This window comes from Botryllus schlosseri, chromosome 2, assembly GCF_051294905.1.
Source record: "Botryllus schlosseri isolate E-star chromosome 2, Bs_hap1, whole genome shotgun sequence".
In the NCBI taxonomy this organism is placed as follows: domain Eukaryota; kingdom Metazoa; phylum Chordata; class Ascidiacea; order Stolidobranchia; family Styelidae; genus Botryllus; species Botryllus schlosseri.
In genome coordinates, this window is record NC_137237.1 from 28,712,088 (window position 1) to 28,734,415 (window position 22,328).

At 40.8% G+C, this 22,328-nt stretch overlaps 2 protein-coding genes across 2 annotated transcripts in view; both read left to right on the forward strand.

The window, feature by feature from the left end:
- Window positions 1–22,328, forward strand: part of LOC145457677 (actin-related protein 2/3 complex subunit 2-like) — a 281,489-nt gene that overhangs the window by 74,379 nt on the left and 184,782 nt on the right. The gene's annotated exons all lie outside the window — the stretch shown is intronic.
- Window positions 5,800–21,731, forward strand: LOC145457780 (uncharacterized). The gene is made up of 5 exons (XM_080336064.1): window positions 5,800–5,818; window positions 20,395–20,516; window positions 20,942–21,040; window positions 21,459–21,514; window positions 21,580–21,731. The coding sequence occupies exons 2-5, from the start codon at window positions 20,431–20,433 to the stop codon at window positions 21,642–21,644; spliced, it is 306 nt and encodes a 101-aa protein (XP_080192190.1). The 5' UTR covers window positions 5,800–5,818; window positions 20,395–20,430; the 3' UTR covers window positions 21,645–21,731.

The window sequence follows — 22,328 nt, forward strand, 5'->3', positions numbered from 1 at the left end:
TCAAATATATTTTAGAACTGGACGTTTTTCCATAAGCTCCTGCACTAAATCGTCCAGTCTATCCCCCACAATGCAACTGTTTCTAGTGATAACGTAAATATCGCGAGTAGCGCACTCCAGTGTTTATATAGCTCAGTGAGCTAGACGCAGTAAACTTGTCATGGTCACTGGGTTGAAACAAAACATTGAGGTCATAGGTTAACATAGGTTCGGTTTATCTATAGATAACTAACTTACGTAGGTTAGTTATCTATAGTTTATCAGCAACTTTTATCAATGCAATACACCACAAAAATTGCGATACAATGAAAAGATAGAAAGGTATAGAAACGACTTGGATAGTATTTGAAATCAGACACTCACCTTGGCCTTGGCGATGTAAAGATAAGGATGTGCAGATTGCACACTGCATGGAAAGTAGAAAGACTACACGGCTGATAGACGATACCACGAGGTAATCCCGGCACAGAATAAAATATAAGGCACATTTTAAAATCATCTCTCGTACATCGAAAAAGCAATCTAATATCACCAAGCTCCGAACTACTGCCATAGCTAAAGGCTTTGCCACTGCGATCTCCGGCAATGTAAATTGACGTCATCGCTACATACAGATGCATTGTGGGTAGTACCCTAAGTGATGTCATAGTGATAGCGACAGTTGAATCATAGATCACTATGTTGATTTAGTGAAGGCATGGGAAAATGAATGGAAATCTGTTTTCCATGGTACGGGAAGTTATGGAAAAGCGGGTACTGTTAAAATATATTTGATTCGTGACAGGTTTGTCGTATTATATGCGCCACTCGCTTCATACATAGATTTTGCTACTTTAAGAAAATATCGTGGTCTGTGGTGTTGGCCGAGTGAGAATCAGAATCAGCAGTATCGCTCTGTCTCCTGTCTGGAAGTTTATGAAAACCAAATTCATGCACAAAACCGGTAAGTTACTGCCTATAATTTTTTCAAGTTGATATTTTCTAGGAAATAAGTTCACTTGAAATTAAGTTGATAAACAAACTACCGGTACGGTAGTTCGTGTATAGGCTACCGTATCACAGTTGCACTCTAACTTAGCAAAAAGCAGGGTTGTAACTAAGTCACAAGGTTCCGAGTCGCAAATTTTGACTCGAGTCGAGTCACTTTCAATTCGTCATCGGGTCAAGTCCGAGTCCAAGTCACGAAATGGAGTTTCGAGTCCGAGTCATATTGTTTTGACTCAAGTCCTAGTCCAAGTCAATGTGTTGACTGTTCACTGTTCAGTTCCGAGTTAATGTCATGTGAAACCCACTTTTTACAACTCTGCTTGGTGATACAGTATGCTTCGCATTCGCAATATATATACCAATTTTCTCACTTCTGACGGTTTTAGTAGCATTTTCAAGTATCAGTATTGACAGACGAAATGATAGTAGTGTGATAACTTTACTATTTTTGGAAATTACAATGAAATGCGCCTGTCCTGGTAGACCCAGCCTCGAGTCATGCAAGTCGACTCAATGGACTTTATCGAGTCGAGACATTTTTATTTATTTTGAAATGACTCTAGTCAAGTCGAGTCACCAGACAATAGCGACTCGAGTCATTACAACCCTGGCAAAAATCACTATGAAGTAGTGTAACTACTAGATAGCCAGTAACGATTTTGAATTGTGTGCAGGTAATCCAATGGAAAAGAGCCGGAAGAGAAGTTCTCGGACAAGACTGATATGCAAAAGCTGTCGTCGATCCATATCTTCGTCTTCCAAAGAAGATCACATAACGGCTGCTCATGGGGGCGATTGTTCAATTGAGTTTAGTGTGGAAGATCATCTTAAACAAAGCAAGCTAACTTTCAAACCCATTGCTCGGCCCATTGAAGTTGAACAGTCTCAGCAGTCAGTACTGGTGCCAATCGACAGTGCACATGTAAACTCCTGCTCTCCTGAACTTGATATCCCTACTGTGGCAGTGTCTTGTCCTTCAGTGCCAGAAATACCTGTGATAGCGCCCAGTGATGATGCTTCGTCATCTGTTCCAAATTACAAAACCATTGCAATGTCAAATGTCGATCTTAGATCTAGTAGTGATTTGCAAACATCTGCTAATTATAACATTGAACCTCACCAAATAATTCTACAACGGTACAATCCGAAGAAGTATGATGATGAGAAAAGACCAAGAGATTTCAATCCGAAGCTTTTTAAAACTCACCCCTGGCTAACATTCAACGAGAAGGACAAGACTATAGAATGCTTTCCATGCATGAAATTTAACAAATCGAAGGAGGCATTCAAGTATCTACAATATAGGATGCCTCATAAGTTGACTATTCATGCAAAGTGTAAGTCTCATCTTACAGCAATGGAAAAATGGGTTAATCTCAAAATCAATTGCTACAAAAAATCTTCGATTTTGACAAAAATGCGTGCATGCCACCAAGAAGAGGTAATGCAAAACAGGCGCTACTTGAAAGTGATAATAGAATGTTTACTTTTCACTGTGCAGAAAAATATTGCCCTACGTAATTATACTGAAAACCGACTCCACATTGATGAAAAATCAGATAGCAACCGTGGTAATTTTCTGGAGATCCTCAATTTCAGGTGTAAAGACATTCCATGGCTAGCGTCAAGACTGGAGCATTCGTTAGCACTACATAAACAGTGGACATCCCCAATTATCCAAAATGAAATCGTCGATATAGCAGCTACTCAAGTACAGAAAGCAATTTGTACAAACATTGCTCAAGCTGGGATTTTCAGTCTCATAGTTGACGAGACGACTGATGTTAGTAATGACGAACAATTGTCGCTTTGTATACGTCATCTGATGCAAGGTCAAATCAAGGAAAGTTTCATTGGTTTTTATAATCCAAAAAACACTGAAGGCGAAACTTTGTTTCTTCTTGTAAAAAAAGTTTTAGAAGATTTGGGATTGGACATTGAGAATTTGGTTGGACAGTGCTATGATGGGGCTTCTAACATGAGTGGAAAACACAAAGGTATGGCAACCAGAATACAGAAAATTGTACCACAGGCAGTATATATGTACATTGTCATGCTCATCGTTTGAACTTGGCCCTTCAGGATACTCTGGAAGCAAATGCCATTTTGAGAAATGCCCTTGGTTTAATACAGTCGTTGCATAATTTTTTTCACACACCAAAAAGGGAAACTATTCTACGTAGTTTTTCTGATGAAGAGAAATTTGGCAAATATGTCAAACTGAAAGGAATTTGTGTGACACGCTGGGTATGTCGTTATAAAGCGGTGAAGTCTATAGACATTCAAACCTGCCGAATAATATTGGCACTAAAAGCTTGCTCAAATGAAAAAGATTCGAAAACCTGTGTTGATGCTGCTGGTCTACTCAAGGCTGTCTGCAATTTTCAATTCCTTTTGGGACTTAAAATTTTGAATTGGATTTTCAAATTTACTGACAGCCTTTCCACCCATCTTCAAGGGACAGAAATTGATGTAGGAATTTCACAACAACTGGCAACAGCAACCATTTCATGCTTGCGTAATGCAAGGACTAAAACGGCATTTCATGGAATCTGGGAAGACGCTTGTAAATCTGTTGAACATCTGAAACGCCAGGATGTTGACATCGAGGTGACTCTACACCAGAGACAGCAGTGGCCATCTAAAAGGTTCCAAGCACTGGTTGGTGAGGATGGTGAGAGGGACGCAACTAGGGGGTTTTCTGATGAGGAAAGGATGTGCTATGAAGTGTACTTCGACGCGATTGACAGAATCTCTGCTGAGCTATCTGAACGGTTTGCCAACAACACGTCGAAAGTTCTTCTGTCGCTAGCAGAAATGGTACAAGGGAAAGGAACTATGGATGACTATAAAAAAATATCAGCCTTTTATTCCATAGATCAGGAATTGTTGGAATCTGAGTGTATTCTGTTCCAAAACTTAAATCCGCAAGGTATGATCAAAAGTGCTGGAGAATGTACGGAACTTCTTGTGTCTACTGGCATTGGAAAAACCCTTCCCCATTTCTCGAGGGCCGCACAGATTTTTGCCACTATTCCTGCGACATCTTGCACTGCTGAAAGGTCTTTTTCAGGGTTGAGAAGGCTCAAGACCTATCTGAGATCCACTATGGGGCAGCCACGTCTTACTAACATGGCGGTATTATACCTTGAAAGAGACATGACAAATAATATTGATATTGAGGATATCATAGATGTGTTTGGTATTCGCCATGGCAGAAACAAATACTTTTTTTGAATTGCCAACAATACCCAGAAATTGGGAAGCCTAGAGTAATCTTGGACTCTGTATCAGTGTGTGTGTGTGTATCAGTCATTTGCTTTCAGTGTATTTCAGCCCTGAATATCCTGAATATGTGAAAAGTTGTTCCCAGTGCGACATCGAAACAAACAAATGCATTATAAGTGCTTTTGTGATTCATTGTCTATTTGGGCGATAAAAATATTTTCGCATCCCTAAAAGTTTTTGCTCCCATACACCTATGCTATTAATATATGGTTACTGTGTTCATTACAGATTTCGTTAATGGAGAATGCACACTGTGCAGTGTGCAGTAGTGCACTGTGCATTACACAGTATCAGTGGCGTTTCACAAGATCCACCTAAGCATAAGTCGTGATTTCGTCGGATGATAATTCAGCTATATATCGCGATATTACAACATGGAGAACACCACAAGCGAAACGAGTGCATTCACTGCAACAGATATGGCTTGGAATATCTTCACGAAACAGGAAATGCTCGTGATCGAGACAGCATTTGGTGCTGTTTGGCTTTTCGTATTTTTCGCGAATGCAACTGTGCTCATCGCTCTCTGCAGATTGAACAAAACACCTCTCAATGTATTCATGATCGCTTTGTGTTGTTCAGATAGTCTGTCCATGCTTGCCTCTCCATTCGCAGTCAGACAGACTTTGTATTCGTCCATGGGTAACGACTATCCTTAGAACAGACTCGTCTGCAAAGTATTGTTTCCTACGTTGGTAATTACATCTGCTATCCTATCACTATCCAGCTCGTGCTCGTCCTATCAATATGGCGCGTTTATGCTATTAGTCACCCTCACAAAGCCGCAAATGCGATGACAGTGAGAAGAGCGAAAAACTTAACAATTGGCATTTGGCAAATTACAGTGTTGGTAGTCGCGCCTTTATCTGCGTACTATCTAAAAGTGATTCTTTTTCTCATATCTTCAAGACTGGGTTGCTTCTTTCAAATTAGCGATAGAGAGGCGTTTTTTACGATAGTTATTAGAAAAGAGGCCGTTGTTTTTTCTTTTTCACCTAGCTCTCCTGAACTGATCATATACACTTCATGTAGTTTGATAAGCGCCTGAATTGTGGCGAGAATTGATGACAGTCAGCAGAAATTAGTCTACAATAGGCTTTCCCTATATGCCTCGCTTTTGTAGCTGTGAAAACTTTGCATTGCTATGTCACGCTTCTGTAATCCTATACCGGCTCTCTATTGGCAAAGCGAATATCAGAGCACCATGGAGATGACCATAAAACGCATGATAATGATTATCGCACTTTTAAGCAAGGAATGGACGGCGGAATTCGCAATTGGACGCCGCAGTCAGTCCAATACCATCGATGACGTCCCAATCATATTTGGCGTTCGCGTCTAGTAGAAACTATTTCATTTTGCTTCGGCGATTCAAAGCGCACTTGGTGAATGCATTTATGCATATGTGGAGAGCGTGCTCACCACAATATTTATTTTGTTGTATGAAATTGGGTGTCAATAAATTTCTGGAAAACTCATACTTACCTGACGAGGCAGTGAACCATGATCAAAAAGGATTCGTGCGGAGTATTTGGTTGTATTAAGCTAAAGAAAAAGATTGGTATCGCTGGGATACATTGACTTAGCATAAATGTTTAATCTACATCTGCGCTGTGCAGTTAGATTTAACAGTCGTACCGTCGTACCTAGACCTTAGAGCCGTACACGTGGTTGCCGTACAGACTTACCTTAGTGCCGTACAAGTGGTTGCCGTACAGACTTACCTCGCCTTACACGCGTTTGCCGTAAACAGATTACCAACGTACACGCAGTTGTCGTTGCTCTTTAAAACATACTAACAGCGCAATACATATACGGTAGCCTTAAGCTAAAATGATTTACCTGCAGTCCAGGGCTGTCGTGCCTGCAGTCTTCACAAACATACGGCTTGCGCTGTATTGCCTGCAGTTTCGACACACATACACGGATCGCGCAAACTTAGGCTGCCTTGCCTGCATTTCGGACACACACACAGCTACTCTGCTGTCGCACCCGTTCTTCCAAACAACAGTGCCTGTAGTTTTAATAAGCACACGGTTTCCTTGTGGCCTCACCTGCAGATAAGAAATACAACATTGGCATATTAGCATACGCGCAACTGCCTTGCTTGAAGCTTCCTGTTTAAGGGTCGGGTGCATGGATGCTAATCAGATTAGGGCCTAATCACTAGTTAATTGATTTCTGATTAAGCAGCAGATTAAATTCCAGGGCATGGATAGTGATTGACTAGTAATTAATTAATCTATGATTAGCCACGTAAATGACGCATGACTGACGCATTTATCTGAGCTGACGAACCGGAACGGTTGTTTTGCACTGCTTTCAAAACATCCTACGCATAAGTTTCGGGCGTTTGTTGCTTGATAAACGATAGCTGCCGTTCAGTGCATTATCCAAAACGTATACATGGTTATCTTCATTGTCTAAATTATAAATTAATGCCTGCTAATGCCATTGTTGACAGGAATATTTCATAGCTGCTTCTGCTTACTATATCAGCTTACTATATCAGCACCCTACCAAAGTACCAATACGGTAGTCTGTTTATGGTAGTTTATTGGGCATCAAACCACTTTACCATGGACTATCATCTCGATTCGATCATGCTGCTCTACAATTTGAACAACAGGAGTATACCAAGGCGTATCGTTAGAGACCGGAGTAATACAGTGGAGCACCTATCAAGCGGAGAGTTTGTACATCGTTATCGCGTGTCCAAGGATTCCTTCATGGTACTCTTGGAGATAATAAAAGACGACCTTCAATACGACTGCAAAAGAAGCCATCCTATTCCTCCCATCTACCGACTACTTGCAACCCTACGGTTCTATTCTTCGGTACATTTTCAGAGGACTGACTGAGACTTACTGCAAATGGATAGGACGTCAGTGTGCAGAATTGTTCACCAGGTGTCAAAAGCAATTGCTAAAAGAAAGCGAAAATTTATAAACTTTCCAAACACGCAGCATCAAATCAATTTAGAACAGATGGCATTTCATAGGGAGCATCAGTTTCCCGAGGTAATTGGACTCATAGATGGTACACATTAGGGTTGTTCAAAATTTGGAAAATCTTACAAATCCTCCGTTGTAATGTCTTATTCTATAGATTATTGATAAAAAACGACACTGAGCCTAAAAAAAGCTTACAGGAACGCCGTTAAGATTTCGTGCAAAGCGTTTGAAAGTAGCTGCCAAAGAATGGGCGTGCCACCGACCATCGAACGGCGAGAAGACTAGTAATCACGAAACCACGGCTCTTGATTGGCTGATCGGCTATGCTTCAATGAACACGGCAGCAGCTACTTGCTGATTATGTGATCAAGGAGTCTGCTACCGGCGGCGATTCTGGAAGCGCATTGTATGTAGGCTGACAATTAATGATTTAGGATTGATTCAGGGTATGTTGAGGTACGAAATACATGCTGAACAAACAACAGCTGCTTCATAAATCCGTCTAAAGCATGGCCGCTTTAATGCGAAGGACACCGCCGTAGCCTATATGCCTTGTTTTCAACGAGGGAAAGCATAGGCGCTTATGCAAGTGGCGACGGATTCCAAGTTTCAGAAAGGATCTATCATTATTGAATACAAATATAAAACTTAACAATGACACTACTTTGTCTGTGTGATCTTATTGGGCTCAGGTTGTAGCACATAGTTGAAGTTTTGAAAGCTCTAAGGATCGGCTGAATCAGCGGGTTATGCTTGGCACTTATCAGATGCTTACAGCAAATTGTATTCACTTGCAAGTGTTGTCAAAGTCCTTAATGCTGACGCAGAAAAGGGGTGTAAAAGTAAGCGCATACTATGCTGGACATGATATGTCAAAGTCCTAAATAATCGTGCAGAAAAGGAAAATAAAGGTAAGCACAGACAATGATGCATATTGCACAGTATCCAGCATAGTTTGTAAGTCATATCCAGCATAGTCTGTGTTTACATTTACACATCGTTTCTGCGGCATCATTAGGGACTTTGTAAACACTTACAAGTGAATTCAATTTGCTGTAAACATCTGATAAGGGCCAAATTTAACTGTCTGATTCAGCCGATCCCTAGAGCATTCAAAACTGCAACTATGTACTACAACCTAAGCCCAATAAGATCACACAAATTATATTGTCATTGTTAAGCTTTATATTTGTATTCAATAATGATAGATCCTTTCTGAAACTTGGAATACGTCGCCACTTGCATAAGCGCCTATGCTTTCCCTCGTTGAAAACAAGGCATATAGGCTACGGCGGTGTCCTTCACATTAAGCGGTCATGCTTTAGACGTTTTTGTGAAGCAGCTGTTGTTTGTCCATCATGTATTTCGTACCTCAACATACCCTGAATCAATCCTAAATCATTAACTGTCAGCTTACATACAATGCGCTTTCAGAATCGCCACCGGTAGCAGACTCCTTGATCACATAATCAGCAAGCTGCTGCTGCAGTGGTCATTGAAGCATAGCCGATCAGCCAATCAAGAGCCGTGGTTTCGTGATTACTAGTCTTCTCGCCGTTCGATGGTCGGTGGTACGCCCATTCTTTGGCAGCTACTTTCAAACGCTTTGCACGAAATCTTAACGGCCTTCCTGTGAGCTTCTTTTAGGCCCATTGTCGTTTTTTATCAATAATCTATAGAATAAGACATTACAACGGGGGATTTGTAAGATTTTCCAAATTTTGGACAACCCTAGTACACATATACCAATTAGATCACCTGGTGGACCTAATGCAGAGTTATTCAGGAATCGAAAAGGTTATTTCTCTGTAAATGTACAAGTTGTTTGCAATTCTACAATGGAATTCACGCACATTGTCGCAAGGTGGCCAGGATCGACTCATGACAGCAGGATATTTGAATCCAGCTCACTTCCTGTGTATCTGTCACGAACGAACAAACTGCTTCTTGGTGACAGTGGATACCCACTGTTGCAAAATCTGATGACTCCGCTCCTAAATCCTCAATCCGTCGCTGAGAGGCGTTATAATAGATCCCATATATCTACCCGCATTAAAATTGAAAGAGCTTTTGGTGTATGGAAGCAAAGGTTTCAATGCTTGATGATTCCACTGCGCACCAGATTAGATAACTCGCTCGTGATAATTGTTGCTACTGCGTGCATCCACAACTTGTGCATTCGCCGACACGAAGACCTAAGCGACATTATGCAGCTCTCGGATAACGTTGCTGATGTGATAAACAGCACCGTAACTGCCGCACCCCAAACCCCCCAATTGGGGGGGGGCGAGCTCGACGGGGGCCCAAAATTATTTCGTGAATTAGCATAAATCATAGAGTATTTTTTGAAAATTTACGCAATTTTTTCAAATGACCGTTTGTCTTTATTATTGGGTATTGGGCCATTACCGCGCCAAGACCTACCAAGACATACAATCAAGTTTTGGGCCATATAACATGCGACTCCAAGAAGTGTGCCAGAACGATCGGCAGCGAGAAAACCTTGGCCGAAAAGGTCTATGCCCTTATGCTGACCGAAGATTTCGTTATATATACAAACTACATATAGGTTTAATTGTCCATAGGCGCCTAAATGACTGTCGCCGAATGTTGCTGTCTTTGCAATCTGAACCTCACTAGACAAATACCATCCCGCGGGGAAAAATTTTATACCAGTGAAGAAATACCAATTTGAAATCGTGTCCGTCTCTTAGTTTAGAAGCTCACGTTTGGGCGATTCTATATTTTTTGTTATAGCAGACTGAAAGTCACGAAATAACATTATGTAACGAAGTCATATCAACGGGTCCGCCCGCCGAAGATGTTTAATTATTATTTACGGGCTCTCCCGCTTTCCAGACACTTCACTCGGCTCTACCGGTGAATCTAATTACGTGAGTAGAGAGGACAATAAATTGATAGCATAATATATATGCAATCGCCGATCTGATTGACCGATTTTATCATAAATTATCGATAATTTTCGCGCCTCGCGCTGCCTCACAATACAGTACAGATGATGTCGTGACAAACGCGAACAACGTGATGGGGGGTCGTTTTACACCCTATGGGGGCCCAAGACCCACGTTTTTGGGGCCTGACGAAGTACTGTTTCGTTCCTGCCAATGGGTATACGCCCGAAGATGTTTAATTATTATTGAGTCGTCCTACCTTTTCAAACACACCTCACTCAGCTCTACCGGCAAATCTGATTACGTGAGCAGAGAGAAGATAAAAATTGATAACAATATATATGCAATTCCCGATCATACTGACCGATTCAATCATGAATTCGAGAAATTTTGCGCGCTTAGGCGACAAAAGCTGATTCGCTAAACAAACTCCCAACAATATGATAAATAGCGGTAAACAGGGTATCGCTGGAGGGGGATCTGGGGGGCGAAGCCTCCCAGAAGTTCGGCCTATAACCCTATGCGGGGCCCAAGACCAAAGTTTTTGGGGGGCCTGACGAAGTGCTGTTACGGCCCTGGTTACAGTAGTACAACTGCGACACGCAGAGGAATTTATTTCAAACTAATTCGAAATTGCGTGCGCCAGACATGTTTTGTAGAGCTGAGTAGTGTAGAATTGTGCTGTGCGCGTTCTGTATGTCATACATGTCCGTAAAATCGTAGCATACTACTCTAATAATGATGATGAATTCCTTTTCATGGGTGAGGCTCGGGTCGCGAGATGCCACTAAAACTCAGATTTTGGTGGTAGTCTAAAAAGCTGATTTATCGTTATTAAACTGTTATGAGTTCTCAATTTAGATTAAGCTAAAAAGCAGATCACACAGTATCGTGAGTTTATTTGCTCTTCTCGTTTACTCGCGAGACAGAAAATAGGAGATCGAAAAAAAAACAGAACACAAGTCGGAGCAACGTATCATAAGGTAGCAATCTCTATGATGTGCCTACTCTCCTTGATCGTTTTGGACCTTATTTTCCAAGACGTAAGGTAAAAGCCTCAACACAAACATGTGGGGTTTCACTGTTTCGACAAACTGGAACCTCTGGTACCTTTGTGTCAGCTCTCAAAAACGATTTCTGCCAGCAATCATTTTTCACTCGTGAAAAATACGCCGTATCTTGGATAGGAGTGCAGAACAGATTTCAAGATCTGGCCATCCAAGCAATTGTAGACATTCTTGTACAAAACCCAACAACTTGTTTCGCCGAGAAAGGTTTTAGTGAAATAGTTGAAATCAAAACGAGCGAAAAAGTTTCCTTTACAATGAGACACTTGATAGCTTGAGCTACATAGTAGCCAATTTGTTGCACATCTGAACAAAATGTTGTTAAGTATCTTCATCATATTTCTGTATAACAAATTTAAGTTAGTTTGTGCGAATGATATTCATTATACAAAAAAGTGCGAATGGAACTCAAAAAGGTTCAAAAGCACTGCTTCAGACCACTAGTTTCGAATAAAGCAAATTACCACAAAGCGACTCTCAACTGCTTAGGTTCTAATGCAGACCTAGGCAAAGTGCTGCCCGCGAAGCTATTCTGTGCGGCCCGCGAAAGGTTATCTGGAATTCAAAACATAAAACTTGCTTTTTGAATGACTAAAACCATAGGCTGTATCCACTGAGCAGGAAATTCGATTACTTTGAAGCCTGTTCATTAATATGTCACGATTACGCTGCCTACGTACCTCACATGCGTATTCCAGATTAAAAATAACGGCAATGTGGCAAAGTTTGAGTAGCAATTAAAGTCACAAGAAATCACTCTTTCCATATAGTTGAGTTTTAACCTTCTTTGTTGCCATTGTCACATTTTGCATTATACGGTATGTGTTTCAAATTGCTACGTGATACGTTTCCAAGTCCCTAATTCGTAAAACAAGTCAAACAGTACTCGCCATTACTATATCACTCATTATATCTATCACCCAAAATAGATGTCAAAAAAAGAAAGCCTAAAACTGAAATTCAAAGAAGGTCCAGAGCACTAAATATTTGTATACTGGAGTCAGGGGAAAACCCGTCCTTTTAGTTTTTGGCGAGGATGTCGTCGAGATTAAGAATTTTAATTAATGTGGGTCTTATGACAAAAACACGAAGCACTTAGTAAAAGGAAGGCGAATTTCAGAAAAACAGCAAGCTTCGCTCAACATCAAGGCTATATAAGCTGCACACTGCTGGGAAGGCAGCGACCGAGACAATAAGTTTTTACTATCGCATATACATTTCAGTGCAGTGGTTCTAGAAGTGGGGGGGGGGGCGGGAAAGCATCTGAAGGGGCGTGCGAAGCCGCAGTTTAATAATATTTTTTTCGCGCTCCGCGCGATTTACCACCGGTTTATACTTGTTGCTCTGTGTTTTGTCCGACTTTTATCTGTCAGAATTCTCTCATCAACAGCCATAACGTTCCATGCCAACCAACTATCCGTTGGGATTGCTAGCATTCACATCGCACTATTTAATATTTTGCGATATATCTTGATAAGGGGCGCGAAATATTTCACTATCATAAAGGGAGGCGTGCCTAAAAAAGTTTGAGAACAACAGTTTTAGAATCTTAATAGAAGAACGTGGTTAGGGGTTTAAAGAGAGTTAGAAATGTATCATGTTAACATTGTTTCGAATCATGACGGCTAATAAATATTTTTTTAATAACCGTCACTTTCTCTTTACCTAACATCAACACATTCATTAAGCATCATTTATTAACAATGTAATTTAGAAATGAAATTACATCATCATCGGCAAGCACTTGGCTGAGAAATGAAATTAAAACACGCTGGAAAATTTAGCTAAATTTTTTCATTCGGCCCGCCAACGTATTTTTTACTTCTCATTTGGACCGCGGAGGAAAATAATTGTCCACCCCTGTTCTAATGCAACACCGACAATGCCAGAATTGAAGTTGTCAAGGTTAATGGCTACAAAGATATGAGGGCCACAATTGATTTGATCATTTAATTGAACTTGACGAACATTACGTTTGGTCACTAATCCACGCCCTTACTATATGCTATGTAAAATCATTCTCATTTACCAGCAGGTACGAGTATAGAGTACGTAAATTGAATGTTAGGCTGAACGAAATTTTGACCAATGTTAGGGCACGGAAATCATGTTGAAGGTATATATGCGTAGCAGAATTTTACTAGTAATTTGTGGAAAGCTAGGGGATAGAATCATTAGAAGTCGCGAAGAAGTTCAATCGGTATCACTTTTCTTATCGCCGACCTCACTGCAATTGCAGCGACTTAAAAAGCCCAGAAAGTATAATGAGCTTAAAAGTTGCAGCAAAGATCCGATGAATGATGAATGACTGATTCGTTGAAGAGGAAGTGTAAGAAAAGTCGCCATTGAAAATGCATTGAACTGTCGAAATTGCCGTTGTGGCATTGTCGTGGAGCGCAAAGCATAATAAGGCTATATAAGCAGGGCATGGTATGGTATGGTATGGCATTGAACGAAATTTCGGTATGGAATATGGAAAAATGCAAGTATGGTATGGTATGGAGATTTCCCATGGTATGTAATGCTTTTTCCATACTTCCATACTTTTTCCATACTTTGACAGTTTTGCCAGAATCATGACTTTGATCCTACTTTCGATTTGTCAAGTTGATTGCATACCTCAGAAAATCGCTCACTGTCTATGGTTCATATCTCGAATTGTGATTCATGACTCACCCACCCCGGACGATATTTATTTGAAGACAACAAAGTTGCGCATCGCGCATATGAAGGAAAATAATATTAATAATAATTTTTCAATCTAAATATCATAAAAACGAATGATATTCGACCGCTGTCGTGTTACAACTTGCATTTCGATTGTCGTGACTTCCACTCCGTAAACTACCAATGGAGTTGTAAAAACCGTAGACTCTGACAATGTAGAAGTTACACGAACATTTTGATCAATTTGTTGAACTTGTAAATAATTTTCTGCGCTTTGGTACGATTATCATCACGCAATGTCCATTTGACATAACCGCATTGTAATTCAACGAAGATTAACCGCATTGTAATTCAAAGAAGATTGCTAAGTATGGTATGAAAAATTGCCAAGTATGGTATGGAGCGATTGGGGTGGGTATGGAGTATGGAAAATTTCCATTCCATTCCATACCATATACCATGCCCTGACTATAAGCACCACTGTCCTATACCTTATCAAAACCATACAATACAATCTGGTATCGCTGCGTTCATACAAATCCCGGTGGATTTCCAGCGGATTTGATTGTCGCTATTGTTCATTTTCTGGAGAATGCAGTGCAACCTGTACTCACTCTCCAATGTATGCATTTAATATCCTGTAATCGAATACCGCTATGGAACATGAGTAGGGCATTGTGATGTGAGGCGTTTCATTTAGAACTGTGTTTTGTCTCATAGGATATGCTCTTACGAGTATCTATATTCTTCGGTGTGTAATTTTTACAATGCGTCGTTCAGTGCATTCATAATAAATTGATTTCAATACAGAATACCTTCCGGATTAGTAAAGCTGTGGTATAGAATAAAATCTGTAACGGATATGATATGAATCGTGACTAATGTATCATGATAAACGAAATTGTGGCGTTTTCCATTCACAAGATTTTTTTTCAAATCTTATAGGACGATTCCCATTAGGTTGTACAGTATCGTAGATGCGAGATCGCGGATGTCTTATTCAGAAATTATACGCTTACGGAGTACGCTTACGGCAACCTGGAAGCCTTTGAGGAGCCCAAAATTTTCTCAGAGTCACAAGAACTAAAATCGACTACATTACACATCTAACTACAGTCTACACATACTATGGGTTACTGGTGGACAAAATGAACTGTGTATCAAGAGTGTTAAATGAACAAAACCCCTAAAGTAGATTTTCCCACTAAACGAAAACATTATAACGAACAGTTATTGAGAATCAGTGTAACTACCTAATCCTGATTATAAATATTGCACATAGAATCGGCATCTCGGAAAGACGGACTTTTGATTTCGAAGCCTAACCTTTCGTGAGTATATGCCATTTAACACAGCGTATCATCACAACATTCCCAGGTCAACTATGGACCGCGCCTAATTGCCTGCAGCCAATGATGTACAAGCGAGGCGCGTTATCACTTGTCATATGTATAGAGTTGCGTGTGTCTTAGCCTCCTCGGTTCCATGAGACTAGCTCAAGGAAAACTGTGAATTATTCTACAAGGAAATATAATATTATTTTGATGTTTAACATTGGCTACCCCAATGGAGGTTCGACAATAACAATTAGAAATGCTTTTACACTCGGTGTTCTTCCTGGAAATAGCACTGCGGAGACGACCACGGTGGAATAGCAACATTAGGGTCGGACTAAAATTAAGACCGACGTATATGCCACTGAGGCCGAATCAATGCACGCCTTTACACATTATGCGCAAAAACGAACAATGTAACCTACTTTATATTCCAGTGTCGTGGTAATTTTTCAGTAAAAATATCATTCTATCTGCCAAATAAATACATTACAATTCCGCCGTTGTCACAAAAACCACCATGCATTAATTTAGGCGCTGTGCACTAAAAGTCAGTTTATTGAAGCGTGTCCTACAGGTCCGAGTTTACCAATAAATTTGTACCAATTTATTGTCTTTATTCCATTCGAAGGATTGGAATAAGTCGTTACAAAGTATCATTGAGACGTGACGGTGGTGATTCATAAATTATTCGTCAAGTCAATATCTTATAAGAGAGAGGTTGTAAACTTCAGTCATCAATTTCGTTTGAACCGTGGTACAAAATTACATTATTGTGTCTCGAATATCTAGCTGAAAAGTTGGTTACGAGGGTTGAATAGGAATGATGTAATGCACTACATTACTTTCACTGTACGCGGCCATACGACCGTACCGGTACATCACGTGCTGCCATGTTAAGAGTCCCCCTGTTATATGCACTAGCTCAGATGGAATGCCTGTTGATCCATAGAGTAGTATCGTATGCACATTCTGACCAATGGTGCAGAACCCGATGTGCATCATTCGGGTCACGAAATAACAAATAACATCGTGTAACGAAGTCGTACCAACGGGTCCGCCCGTCCGAATATGTTTAATTATTATTTTCGGGCCCTACAGTTTCCAAGACACATCACTCAGCTCTACCCGTAAATCTCATTACGTGAGCAGAGAGGACAAGTAACCATCTTATTGATCTATTTTATTTTGAATTTTCGAAAATTTTCGCGCTCCGCGCTGGCTCACTAAACGGGGAGCCTGATTTCGTGGCAGAAGCGAACAACGGCACGGGGGGTCGGTTTATGACCCTATGGAAGCTCAAGACCCAAGTGTTCTGGGGGGCCTGACGAAGTGCTGTTTCGTTCCTGCCACCGGGTATACGGCCGAAGATGTTTAATTATTATATTGAGCGGTCCTACCTTTTCAAAGACAACTCACTCGGCTCAACCGGTCAATCTGATTACGTGAGCAGAGAGAGGATAAAATTTGAAACCAATATATATGCAATTCTCGATTATATTGACCGATTCAATCATGAATTCTATAAATTTTTCGCGCTTCGCGCGACTTGTCGAGAGAAGCTGCCTGAAACGGACACCGATTTAGATCATGAATTGCGGTGAACAACCATCTAGCCTGAGGGGGTCTGGGGGCTTCGAAGTTCGGTTTATCACCCTATGGGGGGCCCAAGAGAAACGTTTTTTTTGGGGGGCTGACGAAGTGCTGTTACGGCCCTGAGTATTGATAACTAATTTACGGATAGATGTGCAACAAGTGACTCACGATTGAATACGCCGAGATGCGTACTGATAAGCCGACAGAAAGCAGCATAATTGGTAGTCCTATAGCTCGCGACCCAAGCGTCCGAATAATTTGATATGTCGGTGTTTATCGAAAGCAAGTGTCGCACTGATTCCTAAAATACGAATTGAAATCTCGCCAGAGCAATAAAACTACTCCGAAATAGCCAGCAAAGGTTGATTGTTCTGAACAACGGGAGCGCGGCAACACAATGGCCAATGGCGTCAATCGAATGATCGGAACAATTCCAATTTTCATATTTTGGTGACTATTTTGGGTTCCTTTCATTGCCCTGGTATTCGTGCGGCCCCGGTCGTACTCTGAAATTCTAAATTTGGCCCTGCCATCGAAAAAGGTTGGGAACCACTGGCATAGAGGCTTGTCGAAATTCTAGTTTCAGATAGTTTCATGGCATGGAAGGTTAAGACTGTTGATAAGAAAAATATGAAATTCGAACTATAGATAGAGTAACAAGTATATGATTAAGACGTAAATCACGCGCAGTGCGAAAAAAATTCGGTCGACCGCTGCTTCGCGCCCGCCTTCTGATGCTTCCACGCCCCCCCAGTTTGAGAACCACTGCGCCGGAGATTTCTTCGAATTTTTGAAATTATGTGCAAAAATAATTCTAATCTATAGCAAACGCTCAATAATCTAAATCGGGCTCGATGTGAAGTTTGTACATTTGACAAATCAAAATTGCTCTCATGCCCGCAATCAATATCCCCCGCTATTCGCTTTACCCGACATATTGCGTGCCTTGCAGGCTAAATTCGGTTTTGCACAATACGTATATTGATCGCAGAGAAGAGCAGTGATGGAGATGCCTGTGTGACAATGCAGTTTTCAAATCCTCGTTGTCTTCCTAATCACAAGCGAGAAATGAACTCCTTAAGAAGTCATGTTCATGTTCACGTTTACAAGTTCAAATTACAAACATACTCATCCAGGCATCCACATTGCGATTGTTACGTATCGTGCCGGCACCGCCGGTAAAATGTAGGCTCGGGGCGCAACGTTACGTTACAGGCGACGAATTTGAGAATTGAGAAGTAAAATTTATTAATTCATATCAGTTAACAAATTTCCCCGCCTGTTGAGGGTATTATCCCGGTTTGTTGGAACTATAATTGAAATGCGGGTGGCTCTACCAGTAGCGCTATTGAGGTATTACTATCCTCCCACGTGATATTACACGATATGCGTTGAAATGCTTTCGGCATTCTAGTATACGCCTCTACGCCTCCGTATTTGTTAGTGGCGATCGTGATTGGCCTCTTTGACGCGACGGTTAATTACATCGACAATGTGGTTGTGTGCAGACTTTAATGTCAAGCAAATCTTTGGAAATTAAGCGCAGCCCGAAGTTTAAACGAGATCGCAGCAGGCAAGTTATGTGGTAGCATGAGGTAATTGCTGAAAATTCAAAACCTCACACGGAAGCGGAGAAAGTTCTTCATCCGGCCTGCACTAAAAGTTTGACAAAATGTCTGGGACCAAAGCTGAGGAAGAATTGAAAACGATGATACCGGTCGTAGACGTATTTGTGACATGTCCGCAGAGATAAAAGATGCCCTCATTTCTTTGAAGCAGAGTAAAGCTTACTTGACTACTCCGAAAAGGTAGAAGTACTTCGATCAGAGACGATCTCTGTACGACTGTGGTTGCTGCAAAATATTCTGTTAGTTTGCCGGTGCTGTAGGCCAAAAAAAAGCTTAGAACTACTGTGCTAGTGTGCCGCGAACTATTTTTCACTTTCAAAGGTCGCAACGAGGTGAAAAGGGTTAATAACCACTGTACCAAACTATACACGAAATTCACCTCGCGTGATAAGTAAAAGCAAATTGATCTGCGATAGATATGGGATCAAAAATATTTAGTAATATTTGATCCTGCTACAGCCTACTCTCGCGCAGCATTAAACCCACAAATTTGAACCATGTATCTTCAGGAAACCAACATTGACAGACAAACTCTTACGCTAGAATTCATTTACCTAGACCAGACCTGGGCAAAGTGTGGCCCGCGGGCCAAATGCGACCCGTGAAGCTATTCTGTGTTGCCCACCAACGTATTTTCTACTTCTCATTCGGCCCACCGAGGAAAATAATTGCCACCCCTGACCTAGACGAAGAAAAATAAACCTCATGGGCACCGTACGGATAACATACGGAATTTAGAGCTTGACGGCATCCGCAATATCTTACTTGAATATGTCGCTGCATCGAGAGAAAATACCGCAATTCAAATAAAAAAAAGTCAACAGAGCCTACCGAACGAACAACTAAAGACGTCTTTATCCATCTATCATGGATTCGTCCTATTTCCACCTGCTTCCAAAAGCAATTGATTTCTGCGCTCAGTGAGTGTTACGACACAGTTAAAACTATCATGATATATTCTGTTTGCGCGAAAAATTATCGAGATGACAGGTTTCGCGTCGTCAGGAAAAGGAGAAGCCGTTCGCACTTTCATATGTATGACTTGAAGTCGGTTTTTATCAAAACACGCCAACATAGTTTGTGCCAACAGCAGTACTTCGTGTACCAAGTGAAAGTAGTACACTGAAGTAAAGCGATCACTTCATATTTCGAAATTTTATGCTTATGACGTCATATTGGGTGATACAGTTTTTGATAAATAATGTTCTTCCAATTATCTACTAGTTGCTAACAATTACCCCCGATGTGTGCCAGCCCAAAATACCCCGCTTTATTACAATATTAATATACTATTGAATTCCGTATTGTACAACGAAGTGTCTTGGTTACTTAGATACAACGCAATAATCGTTATCCGCCTACTGTTAAACAAGCTCCTAAAATCCGGTTGGCAAAATAATACAAAAGCCCTATTGTCTACTTCGTTTTCAATGTAATGACTAACATATGGAATCTAATGGTACATATTTCCTTAATATTAGAATATAAGGCGGCATCTTACAACGAATTTCACTCGTCTGTTTTATTCGACTGCTGTGTATGGTAAAAAATGTGCGCAGTAGCAATGTGTGTAATAGCAATAGTTTGAATAAAGGTTTGGCTATGTGATACATAGCTGAACTGAGTATTCAATGATAACTCAATAATTTGTGGTAGACGTTCGTTTTATATTCTTTCAATAATCTCAGAAGCTGTCGTTGTACTCAGTCACTCGGTTTGAAGTGGCATGCAGATATTTCTACTTATACTTCAAACTTGTCCAAATGCTAAATTCGTCATTAGTCGATGTTCATGTTCTTCAAGTTTATCGGTCATCAACATGGTTTACTGTCAGCATTTCTTATGGAGTGGACTATGCCGGTCCTATACATTTCACCTGCACGGTGTACATACACGACAGTGTCAATTATCTCATTTATCCCTCTATCTCCAAGACAACTCCATTGTTTTATCACGCATACAGATAGGAGATTTGAATTTGAAAAATAACTGACGATATGAGGGGACTAGTACTTGCAACTTTTCTGGTGCTGGCTATGGTGACATCGAGCCATGCATGGTTTCATGTTCACTTTCATATTGGGTAAGATTTATCAATATACATATCTTCTATCATAATTGATCTTTGGAAACGCCTCGCACATTGCTCCAAACGCCTATTCCATTCCATATAACAGATTTATGACATCATCAATATTGGTCGGTCGTTTAAATTCACTAATAAGCGACCCTCACGTTCCGACATAACCCATATGCGATTGCAAGATCGAGCGGAAGTTGAAAGCAAAATGAATAGGCGCTGTGTGACGCTTTATTTACTCCGTTTCGTTATAAGGCCGGAAAAGATTGACCTGACTCCCCGCACTTACGATCTTAATTCTTATTATGACACTATTACTTCAATCGAGTCGCAGTGATTCGTGACATTGGCAAAATACTTTTCCATTTTCCATAGGTGCTATTAATGTCCACTTAATTTACTAGGGTTAATGTTTGCTTACTTTGCAGGGATGAAGCGGGAGAGCCTGGCGAACATGAAAAGCCGGAGGAGCACGAGGGTGAGAGGCATGAAGATGTTCATTTTCACTGGCGTCCTGCGAGTAGGAGGTAAGATTCAACGATATATAAATATGTGAATTGTACCATTGTACAAAGATTGTATCGGTCGAAACATCTCGTACATTACCTTAGATGCCTCATCTATTCCTCGCACCAGATATAGTCACCGTCAATATGATTTGGTATAGGTCACTGACGACCAACCGAGGGATCGTCGGCGCATTCTGGTAAACCAGAAGTTGAAACTAAAATCAGAGGGAGCTCTGTGACATGTTATTTGCCTTGTTCTGTTATCAGACTGGAAGAGATTGTGCTACATCGTCTTAGAAACTCATAATTTTCATCATTGAGGCATTATCATATTAAAGGCACGCGAGTTTCGGGACATTGGCTTAATACTTTTGCGCATTCCAGATGTCAATGTGTCCACCTAATTTACGAGGATCACTGTTTGCTTACTTTGTAGAGATGAAGAGGGAAAGCACGAGGAGCACGAACATGAGAGGCATGAAGATATTTCAGGTATTATTCCATATTGTTCCTAAAGATAATGCAAATCCATCATTTTCGCTATATCCTATTCACAGCCATGCTGAGGGATATCATCCAGCAACATCGTAACGACGGGAATGCGGCAAACTCCTTTCAGTAGGAAGAATGCAGTCTTGATTTAATATCTCAAACCGGCGCAATCATCGGATGTGATTAAGAATAGAAAAAATACATCATGTAATTCAAAGCAACGTGATATATTTGCTTCGTACCTTCGGGTGTTCTATGAAGGACTGAAATATTTCTGAAATGGGTTATGACAGAGAGAGAGAGAGAGAGAGAGAGAGAAAGTATTTATTTTTATCCAACCGAAATACCCAACAAACTGGCAGCAATAACAGTGGTACAGAAAATAGGCACGTACTGGATACGGTACTAAATAGGAATGGTCGATCCGACCTTTCATATAAACTATATAGTCTGATCCCACCCGCCTCAAACATGCCTCTACACCAGGGGTGAGCAAACTACGGCCCTACACCGTTCTGTGCGGCCCGCGAGAGTCTAAAGAAAGTTTTTTTAAATATTGATAAAATGCAGTGGTTCTCAAATTTGGAAGCGTAAAAGCATCAGAAGTGGGCGCGAAGCTGAGCTCGAATGAAAAAAATGTTCGCGCTCCGCGCGATTTACCAACAATTTCATGATTCTTGCTCTGTATTTAGTTTGAATTTCACATTTAAAAATCTCTCATCCATAGTCGTAACCTTCCATGCTATCAAACTATCCGTTAGGTTTGCTAGCAACCTTGTTGCGTTTTGTGATATGACGGTGAGGGGTCGCGAAA

What these genes read in the sequence shown, in the direction of transcription:
- LOC145457780 (XM_080336064.1), top strand. Translation starts at nt 20,431, where the DNA reads ATGAGGGGACTAGTACTTGCAACTTTTCTGGTGCTGGCTATGGTGACA. An exon ending in TGGCGTCCTGCGAGTAGGAG is followed by an intron (nt 21,041 to 21,458) that starts GTAAGATTCAAC and finishes CTTACTTTGTAG; the next exon opens with AGATGAAGAGGGAAAGCACG. An exon ending in GAGGCATGAAGATATTTCAG is followed by an intron (nt 21,515 to 21,579) that starts GTATTATTCCAT and finishes TCCTATTCACAG; the next exon opens with CCATGCTGAGGGATATCATC.